General features: G+C 43.8%; 5 protein-coding genes across 5 annotated transcripts; 1 reads left to right on the forward strand and 4 right to left on the reverse strand.

Annotated features, from left to right (window-relative positions):
* Positions 1-302: 302 nt before the first annotated feature.
* Positions 303-2,895, forward strand: LOC308146493 (interferon-induced protein 44-like). Its single transcript, XM_080518359.1, has 8 exons — positions 303-391; positions 516-555; positions 1,092-1,125; positions 1,219-1,414; positions 1,543-1,695; positions 1,799-1,964; positions 2,161-2,261; positions 2,400-2,895. Exons 1-8 carry the CDS (start codon positions 377-379, stop codon positions 2,595-2,597), a joined length of 903 nt encoding a protein of 300 aa, XP_080374485.1. The 5' UTR covers positions 303-376; the 3' UTR covers positions 2,598-2,895.
* Positions 2,896-3,759: 864 nt separating this feature from the next.
* Positions 3,760-6,469, reverse strand: LOC308146616 (interferon-induced protein 44-like; the record flags this gene model as incomplete). Its single annotated transcript, XM_080518519.1, has 6 exons — positions 3,760-4,468; positions 4,607-4,707; positions 4,903-5,068; positions 5,172-5,324; positions 5,453-5,648; positions 6,411-6,469. 6 exons carry the CDS (start codon positions 6,467-6,469, stop codon positions 4,247-4,249), a joined length of 897 nt encoding a protein of 298 aa, XP_080374645.1. The 3' UTR covers positions 3,760-4,246.
* Positions 6,470-6,740: 271 nt separating this feature from the next.
* On the reverse strand, positions 6,741-8,091 carry LOC308146499 (interferon-induced protein 44-like). The gene is made up of 4 exons (XM_080518368.1): positions 7,956-8,091; positions 7,687-7,852; positions 7,392-7,492; positions 6,741-7,253 (listed from the first exon to the last, which is right to left on the reverse strand). The coding sequence occupies exons 1-4, from the start codon at positions 8,040-8,042 to the stop codon at positions 7,056-7,058; spliced, it is 552 nt and encodes a 183-aa protein (XP_080374494.1). The 5' UTR covers positions 8,043-8,091; the 3' UTR covers positions 6,741-7,055.
* Positions 8,092-8,192: 101 nt separating this feature from the next.
* LOC308146617 (interferon-induced protein 44-like) lies at positions 8,193-9,477 on the reverse strand (the record flags this gene model as incomplete). Its single annotated transcript, XM_080518520.1, has 4 exons — positions 9,407-9,477; positions 9,243-9,282; positions 8,500-8,533; positions 8,193-8,406 (listed from the first exon to the last, which is right to left on the reverse strand). Exons 1-4 carry the CDS (start codon positions 9,419-9,421, stop codon positions 8,193-8,195), a joined length of 303 nt encoding a protein of 100 aa, XP_080374646.1. The 5' UTR covers positions 9,422-9,477.
* A 1,422-nt stretch (positions 9,478-10,899) lies between these two features.
* LOC308146494 (interferon-induced protein 44-like) lies at positions 10,900-13,728 on the reverse strand. The gene is made up of 8 exons (XM_080518360.1): positions 13,643-13,728; positions 13,479-13,518; positions 12,663-12,696; positions 12,374-12,569; positions 12,093-12,245; positions 11,832-11,997; positions 11,536-11,636; positions 10,900-11,399 (listed from the first exon to the last, which is right to left on the reverse strand). Exons 1-8 carry the CDS (start codon positions 13,655-13,657, stop codon positions 11,202-11,204), a joined length of 903 nt encoding a protein of 300 aa, XP_080374486.1. The 5' UTR covers positions 13,658-13,728; the 3' UTR covers positions 10,900-11,201.
* Between the last annotated feature and the right edge of the window lie 1,296 nt (positions 13,729-15,024).

Genomic DNA, 15,024 nt, shown 5'->3' on the forward strand with positions numbered 1-15,024 from the left:
CAGCAAAACAATTTCGTGTTAATCTTCGGATCTCGACGCGTCAAAGAAGCTTTCCAGCTTCACGCCTCTGATAACGGATCATATTCTGCATTGAGATGAAGTCCAGATCAAAGAAAACAAACTGTGTGTGTGAAACTTTTACATTTCCTGGTAAATAAAAAATTCCTCATTGCTTTATTTATAGCCTGGACATGAAGGAACATTCCTTTGAAGTCACATGGTCCAGATGAAAGTGAAAGTGAAAGCATGAAGAGAGACTATATAAGCCGGTGTTGACTGAGTGCTTCTACTGAGTGTCTCTTCAACCGTCACCGGACAGAAACTTCTCCTCACAGTTACTGCAGTAGAAAATACTCGACTTTTATTCTTCATCAGCATGAATTATGTTTGGGTAAGGCTGTTTTATAACTATACATCTTAACTTTGATGATTGATTTTAATGTGTTAAATGTTGTTCTGTAAAAATACTGATAAAGATAAGTTTTGTTCTCTGTGTAAACTTTATTTTTCTTAAGGATTTATTTATGAGCCAAGATCCGCCGAAACCTCCTACGAGTAAGTCATTTTATATTTCACGCAATTGACTAAGGCTGCGTCTCAATTCTCCCCCTGAGCCCGTCATCTTACCCCTCCCCCTTTGAAAAGCTCGTTCATGAGTGTGAGGAGTGTCCCAATTCACTATAGTGCAGAGGTGGGGGTGGGGGGGTGGGGGGGTGAAGGGCTAGAGGGAGAGGGGCGGAGCTGAGCAGAGGGGGGAGGGGCGGGGCTGAGCAGAGCAAGAGGGGCGGGGCTGAACAGAGGGGGAGGGGTGGGGCTGAGCAACGGGAGAGGGGCGGGGCTTATCAGAGGGAGAGGGGCGGGGCTTAACAGATGGGAGATGGGCGGGGCTTAACAGAGGGAGAGGCGTGTCCCAAATCTAAGGGCTGAAACTTTTATCCCTTTGTCTTTGTACTCGTTTTGGAGGTGAAGGGCTAAGGGGGAGGGGGAGGGGTACAAAATAGAATTGGGATCGGGCCTAAATTCACATTTATTCATAAGACAAGTGCTCCTGGAACAAAATTAATAGGAAATGTGATTTATTGTTCCAACAGCTTTTGCTGAACCCTGGAGAGTCGTACCCTGGAGGTGAGTATTTGAGGTGTAACACAAGAAGTATTTGTGGTGTTTGAAACATGTGGGGATAAAAAGTTCATTCTGATCTAATGTAACTTTTACCAGAGACAAAAAGAAAGACTTTGACTATGTGACGGCCTACGAACCTCATCCAGAAGCCGAATGTCTCCGAGTCCTGCTGTACGGACCTCCAGGCACCGGAAAGTCCAGCTTCATCAACTCGGTGGACAGCGCTCTGCGAGGAAGGATCTCCACCCGAGCCTCGGCAGCCTCCGGCTACGACCAAAGCTTCACCACCAAAGTACGAAGACGTCCTCTGACCTGTTACACTGTTGATCAGTCATACAAAGACAATCGGAACCAAACGTTCCCGGTTCTCCTCAAACATCACGTCAGGCTCACCTTGTTCTCATGTGTTTCAACCTGCAGTACAGAAGTTATAAGATCCAGAGAGAAACGCCTGGAACCTTTTATTCTCTCGTCTTCAGTGACATCATGGGTATAGAGAAGGTCAGTGGGAGAGGAGTCGATGTGGAAAATATCAAACTGATCATGAGAGGACACGTCCATGACGGATGCAAGGTACCAACATCATCTTGTTCTTCTGTCGTAGAGAGAAATATAGAAATATAGAAATCCACCCTCATGTATTAAAAGTGCACTGATTTGGACAATGTGGTTGCAGCTGTTTCCCGGCGGGACCCCGACTGGATCCGACTACAGAGAAAGTCCCACCATCAAGGACAAAGCTCATGTTCTGGTTTGTGTCATTTCCGCCGCCACATTGAACCTGATGGACGCCGAGTTTGTTCGTAGGATCAAGGAGGTCAGACAAGAAGCCGAAGCTGCAGGTGAGTTTATACAGGAATTTTTTAAAAACTCAATGAAATTACTTTTAAATTACTTTAATGCCAAATTCAAATGTATTTGCTGTCATGCAGGTACTTTTTGGTACGTTTGTTATAAAGTCTGTGTTTCAAACTGGAATCAGTGGTCTGAACTGTGAGGAAACTGAATGTTTTATGGTTTTTGCTCTTTTCCTTGCAGGAATCCCCCAAATAGTTGTTCTGACTAAAATCGACGAAGCCTGTCCTGAAGTCAAGAAAAGCATCAGGAATGTCTACATGAGCAAACACCTGAAAACTCAGGTAGGGAGTCGTTTTTTTAAGAGTACAAACATTAATCCAACATCAGTGGAACTTTTCCATTTAAATAAAACATGTGACGTTTTTATACTTTTTCAAAAAAACAGTTTTTCTTCAAAGTGTCTTTCTTCTTGAACGTAGATGGAACAGCTGAGTGTGACCGTGGGGTTTCCAATGAACTGCGTCTTCCCGGTACAGAACTACAGCGAACAAACTGAAACCGATGAAGACACTGATACTCTGATACTCAACGCGATGAGGAAGATCATCGACTACGGACAAGACTTCCTGATCGACAACATTCCTCCGACGGAGCCTAAGAATCGGTACAGTGAGTGAGAAAGTTTCAGACCAAAACACTGAGGCGATGTCCACTGTCCTCTTGAGCTCTTTGATCTCTTTGATCACTTTGTGGGGTTTTTCCTTCACTTCCAATCAATGTTGTACAAAGTAATGTAGATCAGGTTTAAGGTTCAACATTAAAATATTTAGGGTTGGAAAAGTAAATGTAAAATTAAGTGTTTTTTTTCTGATGAGAATCTTTAATTGCTGCCAAGATTTGATGAATCAGTTGTTTTGTTGATTATACATGGAAAGATTTGGGTTGTTATGATGTTCTAATAAATATTTGATCCTGCTCTGTCCAGTCTGTCTGTCTGTCTTTCCAATCTATTAATCAATCTGTTATTATTAGGAAGTCAGACAGGAAGCTGCCATAATAAAAGTATCCACTGACTTTTCAACTAGAGCCAAAGGTAAAACACACTAAGAGAATAAAAGAGGATTTGACTCTATAGCTATATACACTGATGGGTAAAGTTTGGAAGGGCTTTTTAAAAAGCTTTCATTAAGTCCTGTGACATGAGAATATTGGAAACGCCTTCGGTGTGACGAGCTCCACCTCAACACCACCTTTGAAGCCAAATGAAGCACTTCCTTTACTCTCTGACTCCACCAGGTGGCGCTCTTGGCTTGAAGATAGAAGCTGAAGGCCTGACAATGAATTGTGCTTTCAAGCCTTTGTTGAATAGACGGCGCCATCTAGCGGCTTCAGACATCAAAGACTGGTTGAAGAAGCTTCATCGGTAGGAAATAATGTGAATCAGGTTCAAGCTGAAGTCTGACGACTTCATGTCAAGTTTGAAATGATCTTTGGAAGCAAAATCAGATGTACTGGAGTTTTTTTAATCTCAGAAACCCAAACTGGCTCGAACTCAACAAAGCATTTTCTTCTATTAATGCAGCTACTCTGTCAACAAAACCACAGTTGACGACAGTCTTTTATTTTGAAAGAAAGGGACAGGGACAAAAAAAACAAAAAAACATTAGTAACAATAAAAACATTCAGTTATTTCAATGTTTAGCCCAGTGTTTGGTGAAAAGCCTGGAAGAATGAGAGGAAAGAGACAAACCCCAGTATCGAGAGCAATAATGGTCAAAACGTGTTCATGTTGGTGCGAAAACAAACGCAGACTGACACAAACTGTTGTAAAGCTCAAAGCGTTTATTTATAAAGTTTAACAACCCAGCGAAGGTGTCCAGAGGCTCGTCCAACCAAACACACAAGAATCCAAAACATGAGGGAACGCAAGGTTCCCCTGACAGCAACGTCCCTGATTTTGACCCAAACTATTGCAGTACGATACAGTGTTTTACAGTACAGGTGTATTGTGTTGTGGTTGTTGTAATACTGTCGGCAGTGTACAGTACACCCCCTGAGTACTCTCCTGTTGACCTGCATTTTTTTGTTTTTGCAGCTCCTACAAAATAAATATGCCCATAATTTTCATGAGTGTAACACAATCAAAAAGAAACGGTCAAATATATCTTTCCAACACTAAACAGCTTCCTTATCTTTTTTTTCTAAACATTCCTGGCCTGCTCACAGTAACCTTGTCCACATTTAAAATGCAATTTAATTCATGAACATATGAAGAAAAAAACCCCACAAAGAGATCAAAGAGCTCAAGAGGACAGTGGACATCACCTCAGTGTTTTGGTGTGAAACTTTCTGCCTCACTGTACAGATTCTTAGGGTCCGTTGGACGAATGTTGTCGTTCAGGAAGTCTTGTCCGTAGTCGATGATCTTCCTCATCGCGTTGAGTATCAGAGTATCAGTGTCTTCATCGGTTTCAGTTTGTTCGCTGTAGTTCTGTACCGGGAAGACGCAGTTCATTGGAAACCCCACGGTCGCACTCAGCTGTTCCATCTACGTTCAAGAAGAAAGACACTTTGAAGAAAAACTGTTTTTTTGAAAAAGTATAAAAACGTCACATGTTTTATATAAATGGAAAAGTTCCACTGATGTTGGATTAATGTTTGCACTCTTTAAAAAACGACTCCCTACCTGAGTTTTCAGGTGTTTGCTCATGTAGACATTCCTGATGCTTTTCTGGACTTCAGGACAGGCTTCGTCGATTTTAGTCAGAACAGCTATTTGGGGGATTCCTGCAAGGAAAAGAGCAAAAACCATAAAACATTCAGTTTCCTCACAGTTCAGACCACTGATTCCAGTTTGAAACACAGACTTTATAACAAACGTACCAAAAATACCTGCATGACAGCAAATACATTTGAATTTGGCATTAAAGTAATTTAAAAGTAATTTCATTGAGTTTTTAAAAAATTGCTGTATAAACTCACCTAAAGCTTCGGCTTCTTTTCTGACCTCCTTGATCCTACGAACAAACTCGGCGTCCATCAGGTTCAATGTGGCGGCGGAAATGACACAAACCAGAACATGAGCTTTGTCCTTGATGGTGGGACTTTCTCTGTAGTCGGATCCAGTCGGGGTCCCGCCGGGAAGCAGCTGCAACCACATTGTCCAAATCAGTGCACTTTTAATACATGAGGGTGGATTTCTATATTTCTATATTTCTCTCTACGACAGAAGAACAAGATGATATTGGTACCTTGCATCCGTCTTTCACGTGTCCTCTCATGATCAGTTTGATATTTTCCACATCGACTCCTCTCCCACTGACCTTCTCTATACCCATGATGTCACTGAAGACGAGAGAATAAAAGGTTCCAGGCGTTTCTCTCTGGATCTTATAACTTCTGTACTGCAGGTTGAAACACATGAGAACAAGGTGAGCCTGACGTGATGTTTGAGGAGAACCGGGAACGTTTGGTTCCGATTGTCTTTGTATGACCGATCAACAGTGTAACAGGTCAGAGGACGTCTTCGTACTTCGGTGGTGAAGCTGTGGTCGTAGCCGGTGGCTGCCGAGGCTCGGGTGGAGATCCTTCCTCGCAGAGCGCTGTCCACCGAGTTGATGAAGCTGGACTTTCCGGTGCCTGGAGGTCCGTACAGCAGGACTCGGAGACATTCGGCTTCTGGATGAGGTTCGTAGGCCGTCACATAGTCAAAGTCTTTCTTTTTGTTCCTGTTAAAAGTTACATTAGATCAGAATGAACTTTTTATCCCCACATGTTTCAAACACCACAAATACTTCTTGCGTTACACCTCAAATACTCACCCCCAGGGTACGACTCTCCAGGGTTCATCAAAAGCTGTCGGAACAATAAATCACATTTCCTATTAATTTAGTTCCAGGAGCACTTGTTTTATGAATAAATGTGAATTTAGGCCCGATCCCAATTCTATTTTGTACCCCTCCCCCTCCCCCTCCCCCTTAGCCCTTCACCTCCAAAACGAGGGCAAAGACAAAGGGATAAAAGTTTCAGCCCTTAGATTTGGGACACGCCTCTCCCTCTGTTAAGCCCCGCCCCTCCCCCCTCTGCTCAGCCCCGCCCCCCTCTCCCTCTGCTCAGCACCGCCCCTCCCCCCCTCTGCTCAGCACCGCCCCTCCCCCATCCTGCCACCCCAAATTCAACGTGTTGCAGCAGCTTGGCTGCTTCGTTTCCACATCAAGGTGAAGAACTAGACGGAGACGTGGATTATTCAGTTCTTGTATTTGGCCGTTCTTACTCGTATAAAACACAACAGGTTTATAGAACTTTAGAAGTATATATGTGACATGTGAGTCCTTCGGCACCATGGCCTCCTACCCCTCTGTTTAAAGTGTGCATCTGTCAACGCTCCATTCCGAGGGGTGAATAGCCCTTCACCCCCCCCCCCCCCCCCCCCCCCCCACCTCTGCACTATAGTGAAATGGGACACTCCTCACACTCCTGAACGCACTTACTCTATCTTCAAGCCAAGAGCGCCACCTGGTGGAGTCAGAGAGTAAAGGAAGTGCTTCATTTGGCTTCAAAGGTGGTGTTGAGGTGGAGCTCGTCACACCGAGGGCGTTTCCAATATTCTCATGTCACAGGACTTAATGAAAGCTTTTTAAAAAGCCCTTCCAAACTTTACCCATCAGTGTATATAGTTATAGAGTCAAATCCTCTTTTATTCTCTTAGTGTGTTTTACCTTTTGCTCTAGTTGAAAAGTCAGTGGATACTTTTATTATGGCAGCTTCCTGTCTGACTTCCTAATAATAACAGATTGATTAATAGATTGGAAAGACAGACAGACAGACTGGACAGAGCAGGATCAAATATTTATTAGAACATCATAACAACCAAATCCTTCCATGTATAATCAACAAAACAACTGATTCATCAAATCTTGGCAGCAATTAAAGATTCTCATCAGAAAAAAAACACTTAATTTTACATTTACCTTTCCAACCCTAAATATTTTAATGTTGAACCTTAAACCTGATCTACATTACTTTGTACACGTTTGATTGGAAGTGAAGAGGAAAAACCCCACAAAGTGATCAAAGAGATCAAAGAGCTCAAGAGGACAGTGGACATCGCCTCAGTGTTTTGGTCTGAAACTTTCTCACTCACTGTACAGATTCTTAGGCTCCGTCGGAGGAATGTTGTCGATCAGGAAGTCTTGTCCGTAGTCGATGATCTTCCTCATCGCGTTGAGTATCAGAGTATCAGTGTCTTCATCGGTTTCAGTTTGTTCGCTGTAGTTCTGTACCGGGAAGACGCAGTTCATTGGAAACCCCACGGTCACACTCAGCTGTTCCATCTACGTTCAAGAAGAAAGACACTTTGAAGAAAAACAGTTTTTTTGAAAAAGTATAAAAACGTCACATGTTTTATATAAATGGAAAAGTTCCACTGATGTTGGATTAATGTTTGTACTCTTTAAAAAACGACTCCCTACCTGAGTTTTCAGGTGTTTGCTCTTGTAGACATTCCTGATGCTTTTCTGGACTTCAGGACAGGCTTCGTCGATTTTAGTCAGAACAGCTATTTGGGGGATTCCTGCAACGAAAAGAGCAAAAACCATAAACATTCAGTTTCCTCACAGTTCAGACCACTGATTCCAGTTTGAAACACAGACTTTATAACAAACGTACCAAAAATACCTGCATGACAGAAAATACATTTGAATTTGGCATTAAAGTAATTTAAAAGTAATTTCATTGAGTTTTTAAAACATTCCTGTATAAACTCACCTGCAGCTTCGGCTTCTTTTCTGACCTCCTTGATCCTACGAACAAACTCGGCGTCCATCAGGTTCAATGTGGCGGCGGAAAAGACACAAACCAGAACATGAGCTTTGTCCTTGATGGTGGGACTTTTTCTGTAGTCGGATCCAGTCGGGGTCCCGCCGGGAAGCAGCTGGAACCACATTGTCCAAATCAGGGCACTTTTAATACATGGGGGTGGATTTCTATATTTCTATATTTCTCTCTACGACAGAAGAACAAGATGATGTTGGTACCTTGCATCCGTCTTTCACGTGTCCTCTCATGATCAGTTTGATATTTTCCACATCGACTCCTCTCCCACTGACCTTCTCTATACCCATGATGTCACTGAAGACGAGAGAATAAAAGGTTCCAGGCGTTTCTCTCTGGATCTTATAACTTCTGTACTGCAGGTTGAAACACATGAGAACAAGGTGAGCCTGACGTTTGGTTCCGATTGTCTTTGTATGACCGATCAACAGTGTAACAGGTCAGAGGACGTCTTCGTACTTGGTGGTGTAGCTTTGGTCGTAGCCGGTGGCTGCCGAGGCTCGGGTGGAGATCCTTCCTCGCAGAGCGCTGTCCACCGAGTTGATGAAGCTGGACTTTCCGGTGCCTGGAGGTCCGTACAGCAGGACTCGGAGACATTCGGCTTCTGGATGAGGTTCGTAGGCCGTCACATAGTCAAAGTCTTTCTTTTTGTCTCTGGTAAAAGTTACATTAGATCAGAATGAACTTTTTATCCCCACATGTTTCAAACACCACAAATACTTCTTGCGTTACACCTCAAATACTCACCTCCAGGGTACGACTCTCCAGGGTTCAGCAAAAGCTGTCGGAACAATAAATCACATTTCCTATTAATTTAGTTCCAGGAGCACTTGTTTTATGAATAAATGTGAATTTAGTCCCAATCCCAATTCTATTTTGTACCCCTCCCCCTCCCCTCCCCCTTAGCCCTTCACCTCCAAAACAAGGGCAAAGACAAAGGGATAAAAGTTTCAGCCCTTAGATTGGGGACACGCCTCTCCCTCTGTTAAGCCCCGCCCCTCCCCCTCTGCTCAGCACCGCCCCTCTCCCTCTGCTCAGCACCGCCCCTCCCCCCCTCTGCTCAGCACCGCCCCTCCCCCATCCTGCCGCCCCAAATTCAACGTGTTGCAGCAGCTTGGCTGCTTCGTTTCCACATCAAGGTGAAGAACTAGACGGAGACGTGGATTATTCAGTTCTTGTATTTGGCCGTTCTTACTCGTATAAAACACAACAGGTTTATAGAACTTTAGAAGTATATATGTGACATGCGAGTCCTTCGGCACCATGGCCTCCTACCCCTCTGTTTAAGATGTGCATCTGTCAACGCTCCATTCCGAGGGGTGAATAGCCCTTCACCCCCCCCCCACCCCCCCACCTCTGCACTATAGTGAAATGGGACACTCCTCACACTCCTGAACGCACTTTTCAAAGGGGGAGGGGTAAGATGAAGGGCTCAGGGGGAGAATTGAGACGCAGCCTTAGTCAATTGCGTGAAATATAAAATGACTTACTCGTGGGAGGTTTCGGCGGATCTTGGCTCTTAAATAAATCCTTCAGAAAAATAAAGTTTACACAGAGAACAAAACTCATCTTTATCAGTATTTTTACAGAACAACATTTAACACATTAAAATCAATCATCAAAGTGAAGATGTAAAGTTATAAAATAGTCTTACCCGAAAAAGACTCATGCTGATGAAGAATAAAAGTCGAGTATTTTCTACTGCAGTAACTGTGAGGAGAAGTTTCTGTCCGGTGATGGTTGAAGAGACACTCAGTAGAAGCACTCAGTCAACACCGGCTTATATAGTCTCTCTTCATGCTTTCACTTTCATTTAGATCATGTGATTTCAAAGAACTGCTCAGTCATGTCCAGGTAATCAATAAAGGTTGTGCTCGGTCACATCAGAACAGAAATGACCAGAACAATCAGAAGAATGACTGTTAGAGTAAATCAACAGCTGTTTGGTTTATTCTTCTTCTTCTTCTTCAATAAATGAAACTCTTCCCTTGCAGACGTTGCAGAGTCGTGATGCTTTGGAGAAACCGGCAGCATGTTGCCGTTGCCCCCCCCCCCCCACCCCCCCGGATGCATGCGGTAGGACATCCTGGGCTGATCTCTGACGACTTTCTCATCCTTGCCTCATGAAGCCTGGGGGGTTTTGCCTTCCAGGCTTCAGTTCTGAGTTCTTGTTCCACTGTTGCAGTGCAATAAAAGTCAAATCACTCTTCCTCTCCATCCAGCCCGGGACATAAAGACTCAATATCATTCTGCCACCCAAACACTTTTTTTTTTAGACGACCAAGTTCAGAACCAAAGAACCGGAGGAACCAGACCGGGTTCCACCGGCTGCATCAATAATGTAGAGTATAAATCCTTTTCTTTACATGGAACCTGACACCAAAGAGGAAAAGACCATTTTCATGATTGAAAACTAAAGTTCTCCTTCTAGTGGAACACAAAGTTGGTTTTCTTTGATCTGGACTTCATCTCAATGCAGAACATGTTCCGTTATCAGCGACGTGAAGAGATCCGAAGATGAACACTACATTGTTTTGCTGCCACTGCATTATGAGGAATGCACTTTCCATTTCATTCACTCGTTCATACGGGTTTCTCCTGTCACGCAACAATCATGCCACACCTCCTCAGCAGTAGTTGTGTGAGGCAGTGCTGCTGCTGTTCAAACAGGAATCATTTCATTGTGGGACATGGAGACACTTCCTGTTTGCTGGTCCATCATTCCCTCTAATTCAAAAGGACGCCGTCTATTCAACAAAGGCTTGAAAGCACAATTCATTGTCAGGCCTTCAGCTTCTATCTTCAAGCCAAGAGCGCCACCTGGTGGAGTCAGAGAGTAAAGGAAGTGCTTCATTTGGCTTCAAAGGTGGTGTTGAGGTGGAGCTCGTCACACCGAGGGCGTTTCCAATATTCTCATGTCACAGGACTTAATGAAAGCTTTTTAAAAAGCCCTTCCAAACTTTACCCATCAGTGTATATAGTTATAGAGTCAAATCCTCTTTTATTCTCTTAGTGTGTTTTACCTTTTGCTCTAGTTGAAAAGTCAGTGGATACTTTTATTATGGCAGCTTCCTGTCTGACTTCCTAATAATAACAGATTGATTAATAGATTGGAAAGACAGACAGACAGACTGGACAGAGCAGGATCAAATATTTATTAGAACATCATAACAGCACAAATCTTTCCATGTATAATCAACAAAACAACTGATTCATCAAATCTTGGCAGCAATTAAAGAGTCTCATCAGAAAAAAACCACTTAATTTTACATTTACTTTTCCAACCCTAAATATTTTAATGTTGAACCTTAAATCCCTGTTGTGCTGATCTACATTACTTTGTACAACATTGATTGGAAGTGAAGGAAAAACCCCACAAAGTGATCAAAGAGATCAAAGAGCTCAAGAGGACAGTGGACATCGCCTCAGTGTTTTGGTCTGAAACTTTCTCACTCACTGTACAGATTCTTAGGCTCCGTCGGAGGAATGTTGTCGATCAGGAAGTCTTGTCCGTAGTCGATGATCTTCCTCATCGCGTTGAGTATCAGAGTATCAGTGTCTTCATCGGTTTCAGTTTGTTCGCTGTAGTTCTGTACCGGGAAGACGCAGTTCATTGGAAACCCCACGGTCACACTCAGCTGTTCCATCTACGTTCAAGAAGAAAGGCACTTTGAAGAAAAACTGTTTTTTTGAAAAAGTATAAAAACGTCACGTTTTATATAAATGGAAAAGTTCCACTGATGTTGGATTAATGTTTGTACTCTTTAAAAAACGACTCCCTACCTGAGTTTTCAGGTGTTTGCTCTTGTAGACATTCCTGATGCTTTTCTTGACTTCAGGACAGGCTTCATCGATTTTAGTCAGAACAACTATTTGGGGGATTCCTGCAAGGAAAAGAGCAAAAACCATAAAACATTCAGTTTCCTCACAGTTCAGACCACTGATTCCAGTTTGAAACACAGACTTTATAACAAACGTACCAAAAATACCTGCATGAATGAAAATACATTTGAATTTGGCATTAAAGTAATTTAAAAGTAATTTCATTGAGTTTTTAAAAAATTGCTGTATAGACTCACCTAAAGCTTCGGCTTCTTTTCTGACCTCCTTGATCCTACGAACAAACTCGGCGTCCATCAGGTTCAATGTGGCGGCGGAAAAGACACAAACCAGAACATGAGCTTTGTCCTTGATGGTGGGACTTTCTCTGTAGTCGGATCCAGTCGGGGTCCCGCCGGGAAGCAGCTGCAACCACATTGTCCAAATCAGTGCACTTTTAATACATGAGGGTGGATTTCTATATTTCTCTCTACGACAGAAGAACAAGATGATGTTGGTACCTTGTATCCGTCATGGACGTGTCCTCTCATGATCAGTTTGATATTTTCCACATCGACTCCTCTCCCACTGACCTTCTCTATACCCATGATGTCACTGAAGACGAGAGAATAAAAGGTTCCAGGCGTTTCTCTCTGGATCTTATAACTTCTGTACTGCAGGTTGAAACACATGAGAACAAGGTGAGCCTGACGTGATGTTTGAGGAGAACCGGGAACGTTTGGTTCCGATTGTCTTTGTATGACCGATCAACAGTGTAACAGGTCAGAGGACGTCTTCGTACTTTGGTGGTGAAGCTTTGGTCGTAGCCGGTGGCTGCCGAGGCTCGGGTGGAGATCCTTCCTCGCAGAGCGCTGTCCACCGAGTTGATGAAGCTGGACTTTCCGGTGCCTGGAGGTCCGTACAGCAGGACTCGGAGACATTCGGCTTCTGGATGAGGTTCGTAGGCCGTCACATAGTCAAAGTCTTTCTTTTTGTCTCTGGTAAAAGTTACATTAGATCAGAATGAACTTTTTATCCCCACATGTTTCAAACATCACAAATACTTCTTGTGTTACACCTCAAATACTCACCCCCAGGGTACGACTCTCCAGGGTTCAGCAAAAGCTGTCGGAACAATAAATCACATTTCCTATTAATTTAGTTCCAGGAGCACTTGTTTTATGAATAAATGTGAATTTAGGCCCGATCCCAATTCTATTTTGTACCCCTCCCCCTCCCCCTTAGCCCTTCACCTCCAAAACGAGGGCAAAGACAAAGGGATAAAAGTTTCAGCCCTTAGATTTGGGACACGCCTCTCCCTCTGTTAAGCCCCGCCCCTCCCCCCCTCTGCTCAGCCCCGCCCCCCTCTCCCTCTGCTCAGCACTGCCCCTCTCCCCCTGCTCAGCCCCGCCCCCCTCTCCCTCTGCTCAGCCCCGCCCCCCTCTCCCTCTGCTCAGCACCGCCCCTCCCCCCCTCTGCTCAGCACCGCCCCTCCCCCATCCTGCCGCCCCAAATTCAACGTGTTGCAGCAGCTTGGCTGCTTCGTTTCCACATCAAGGTGAAGAACTAGACGGAGACGTGGATTATTCAGTTCTTGTATTTGGCCGTTCTTACTCGTATAAAACACAACAGGTTTATAGAACTTTAGAAGTATATATGTGACATGCGAGTCCTTCGGCACCATGGCCTCCTACCCCTCTGTTTAAAGTGTGCATCTGTCAACGCTCCATTCCGAGGGGTGAATAGCCCTTCACCCCCCCCACCCCCCCACCTCTGCACTATAGTGAAATGGGACACTCCTCACACTCCTGAACGCACTTTTCAAAGGGGGAGGGGTAAGATGAAGGGCTCAGGGGGAGAATTGAGACGCAGCCTTAGTCAATTGCGTGAAATATAAAGTGACTTACTCGTGGGAGGTTTCGGCGGATCTTGGCTCTTAAATAAATCCTTGAGAAAAATAAAGTTTACACAGAGAACAAAACTCATCTTTATCAGTATTTTTACAGAACAACATTTAACACATTGAAATCAATCATCAAAGTGAAGATGTAAAGTTATAAAACAGTCTTACCCGAAAAAGACTCATGCTGATGAAGAATAAAAGTCGAGTATTTTCTACTGCAGTAACTGTGAGGAGAAGTTTCTGTCTGGTGATGGTTGAAGAGACACTCAGTAGAAGCACTCAGTCAACACCGGCTTATATAGTCTCTCTTCATGCTTTCACTTTCATTTAGATCATGTGATTTCAAAGAACTGCTCAGTCATGTCCAGGTAATCAATAAAGGTTGTGCTCGGTCACATCAGAACAGAAATGACCAGAACAATCAGAAGAATGACTGTTAGAGTAAATCAACAGCTGTTTGGTTTATTCTTCTTCTTCTTCTTCAATAAATGAAACTCTTCCCTTGCAGACGTTGCAGAGTCGTGATGCTTTGGAGAAACCGGCAGCATGTTGCCGTTGCCCCCCCCCACCCCCCCGGATGCATGCGGTAGGACATCCTGGGCTGATCTCTGACGACTTTCTCATCCTTGCCTCATGAAGTCTGGGGGGTTTTGCCTTCCAGGCTTCAGTTCTGAGTTCTTGTTCCACTGTTGCAGTGCAATAAAAGTCAAATCACTCTTCCTCTCCATCCAGCCCGGGACATAAAGACTCAATATCATTCTGCCACCCAAACACTTTTTTTTTTAGACGACCAAGTTCAGAACCAAAGAACCGGAGGAACCAGACCGGGTTCCACCGGCTGCATCAATAATGTAGAGTATAAATCCTTTTCTTTACATGGAACCTGACACCAAAGAGGAAAAGACCATTTTCATGATTGAAAACTAAAGTTCTCCTTCTAGTGGAACACAAAGTTGGTTTTCTTTGATCTGGACTTCATCTCAATGCAGAACATGTTCCGTTATCAGCGACGTGAAGAGATCCGAAGATTAACACTACATTGTTCTGCTGCCACTGCATTATGAGGAATGCACTTTCCATTTCATTCACTCGTTCATACGGGTTTCTCCTGACACGCAACAATCATGCCACACCTCCTCAGCAGTAGTTGTGTGAGGCAGTGCTGCTGCTGTTCAAACAGGAATCATTTCATTGTGGGACATGGAGACACTTCCTGTTTGCTGGTCCATCATTCCCTCTAATTCAAAAGGACGGAGTCTATTCAACAAAGGCTTGAAAGCACAATTCATTGTCAGGCCTTCAGCTTCTATCTTCAAGCCAAGAGCGCCACCTGGTGGAGTCAGAGAGTAAAGGAAGTGCTTCATTTGGCTTCAAAGGTGGTGTTGAGGTGGAGCTCGTCACACCGAGGGCGTTTCCAATATTCTCATGTCACAGGACTTAATGAAAGCTTTTTAAAAAGCCCTTCCAAACTTCACCCATCAGTGTATATAGTTATAGAGTCAAATCCTCTTTTATTCTCTTAGTGTGTTTTACCTTTGGCTCTAGTTGAA

The sequence above is a fragment of the Blennius ocellaris genome (assembly GCF_963422515.1).
Source record: "Blennius ocellaris genome assembly, chromosome: 22".
Lineage (NCBI taxonomy): Eukaryota > Metazoa > Chordata > Actinopteri > Blenniiformes > Blenniidae > Blennius > Blennius ocellaris.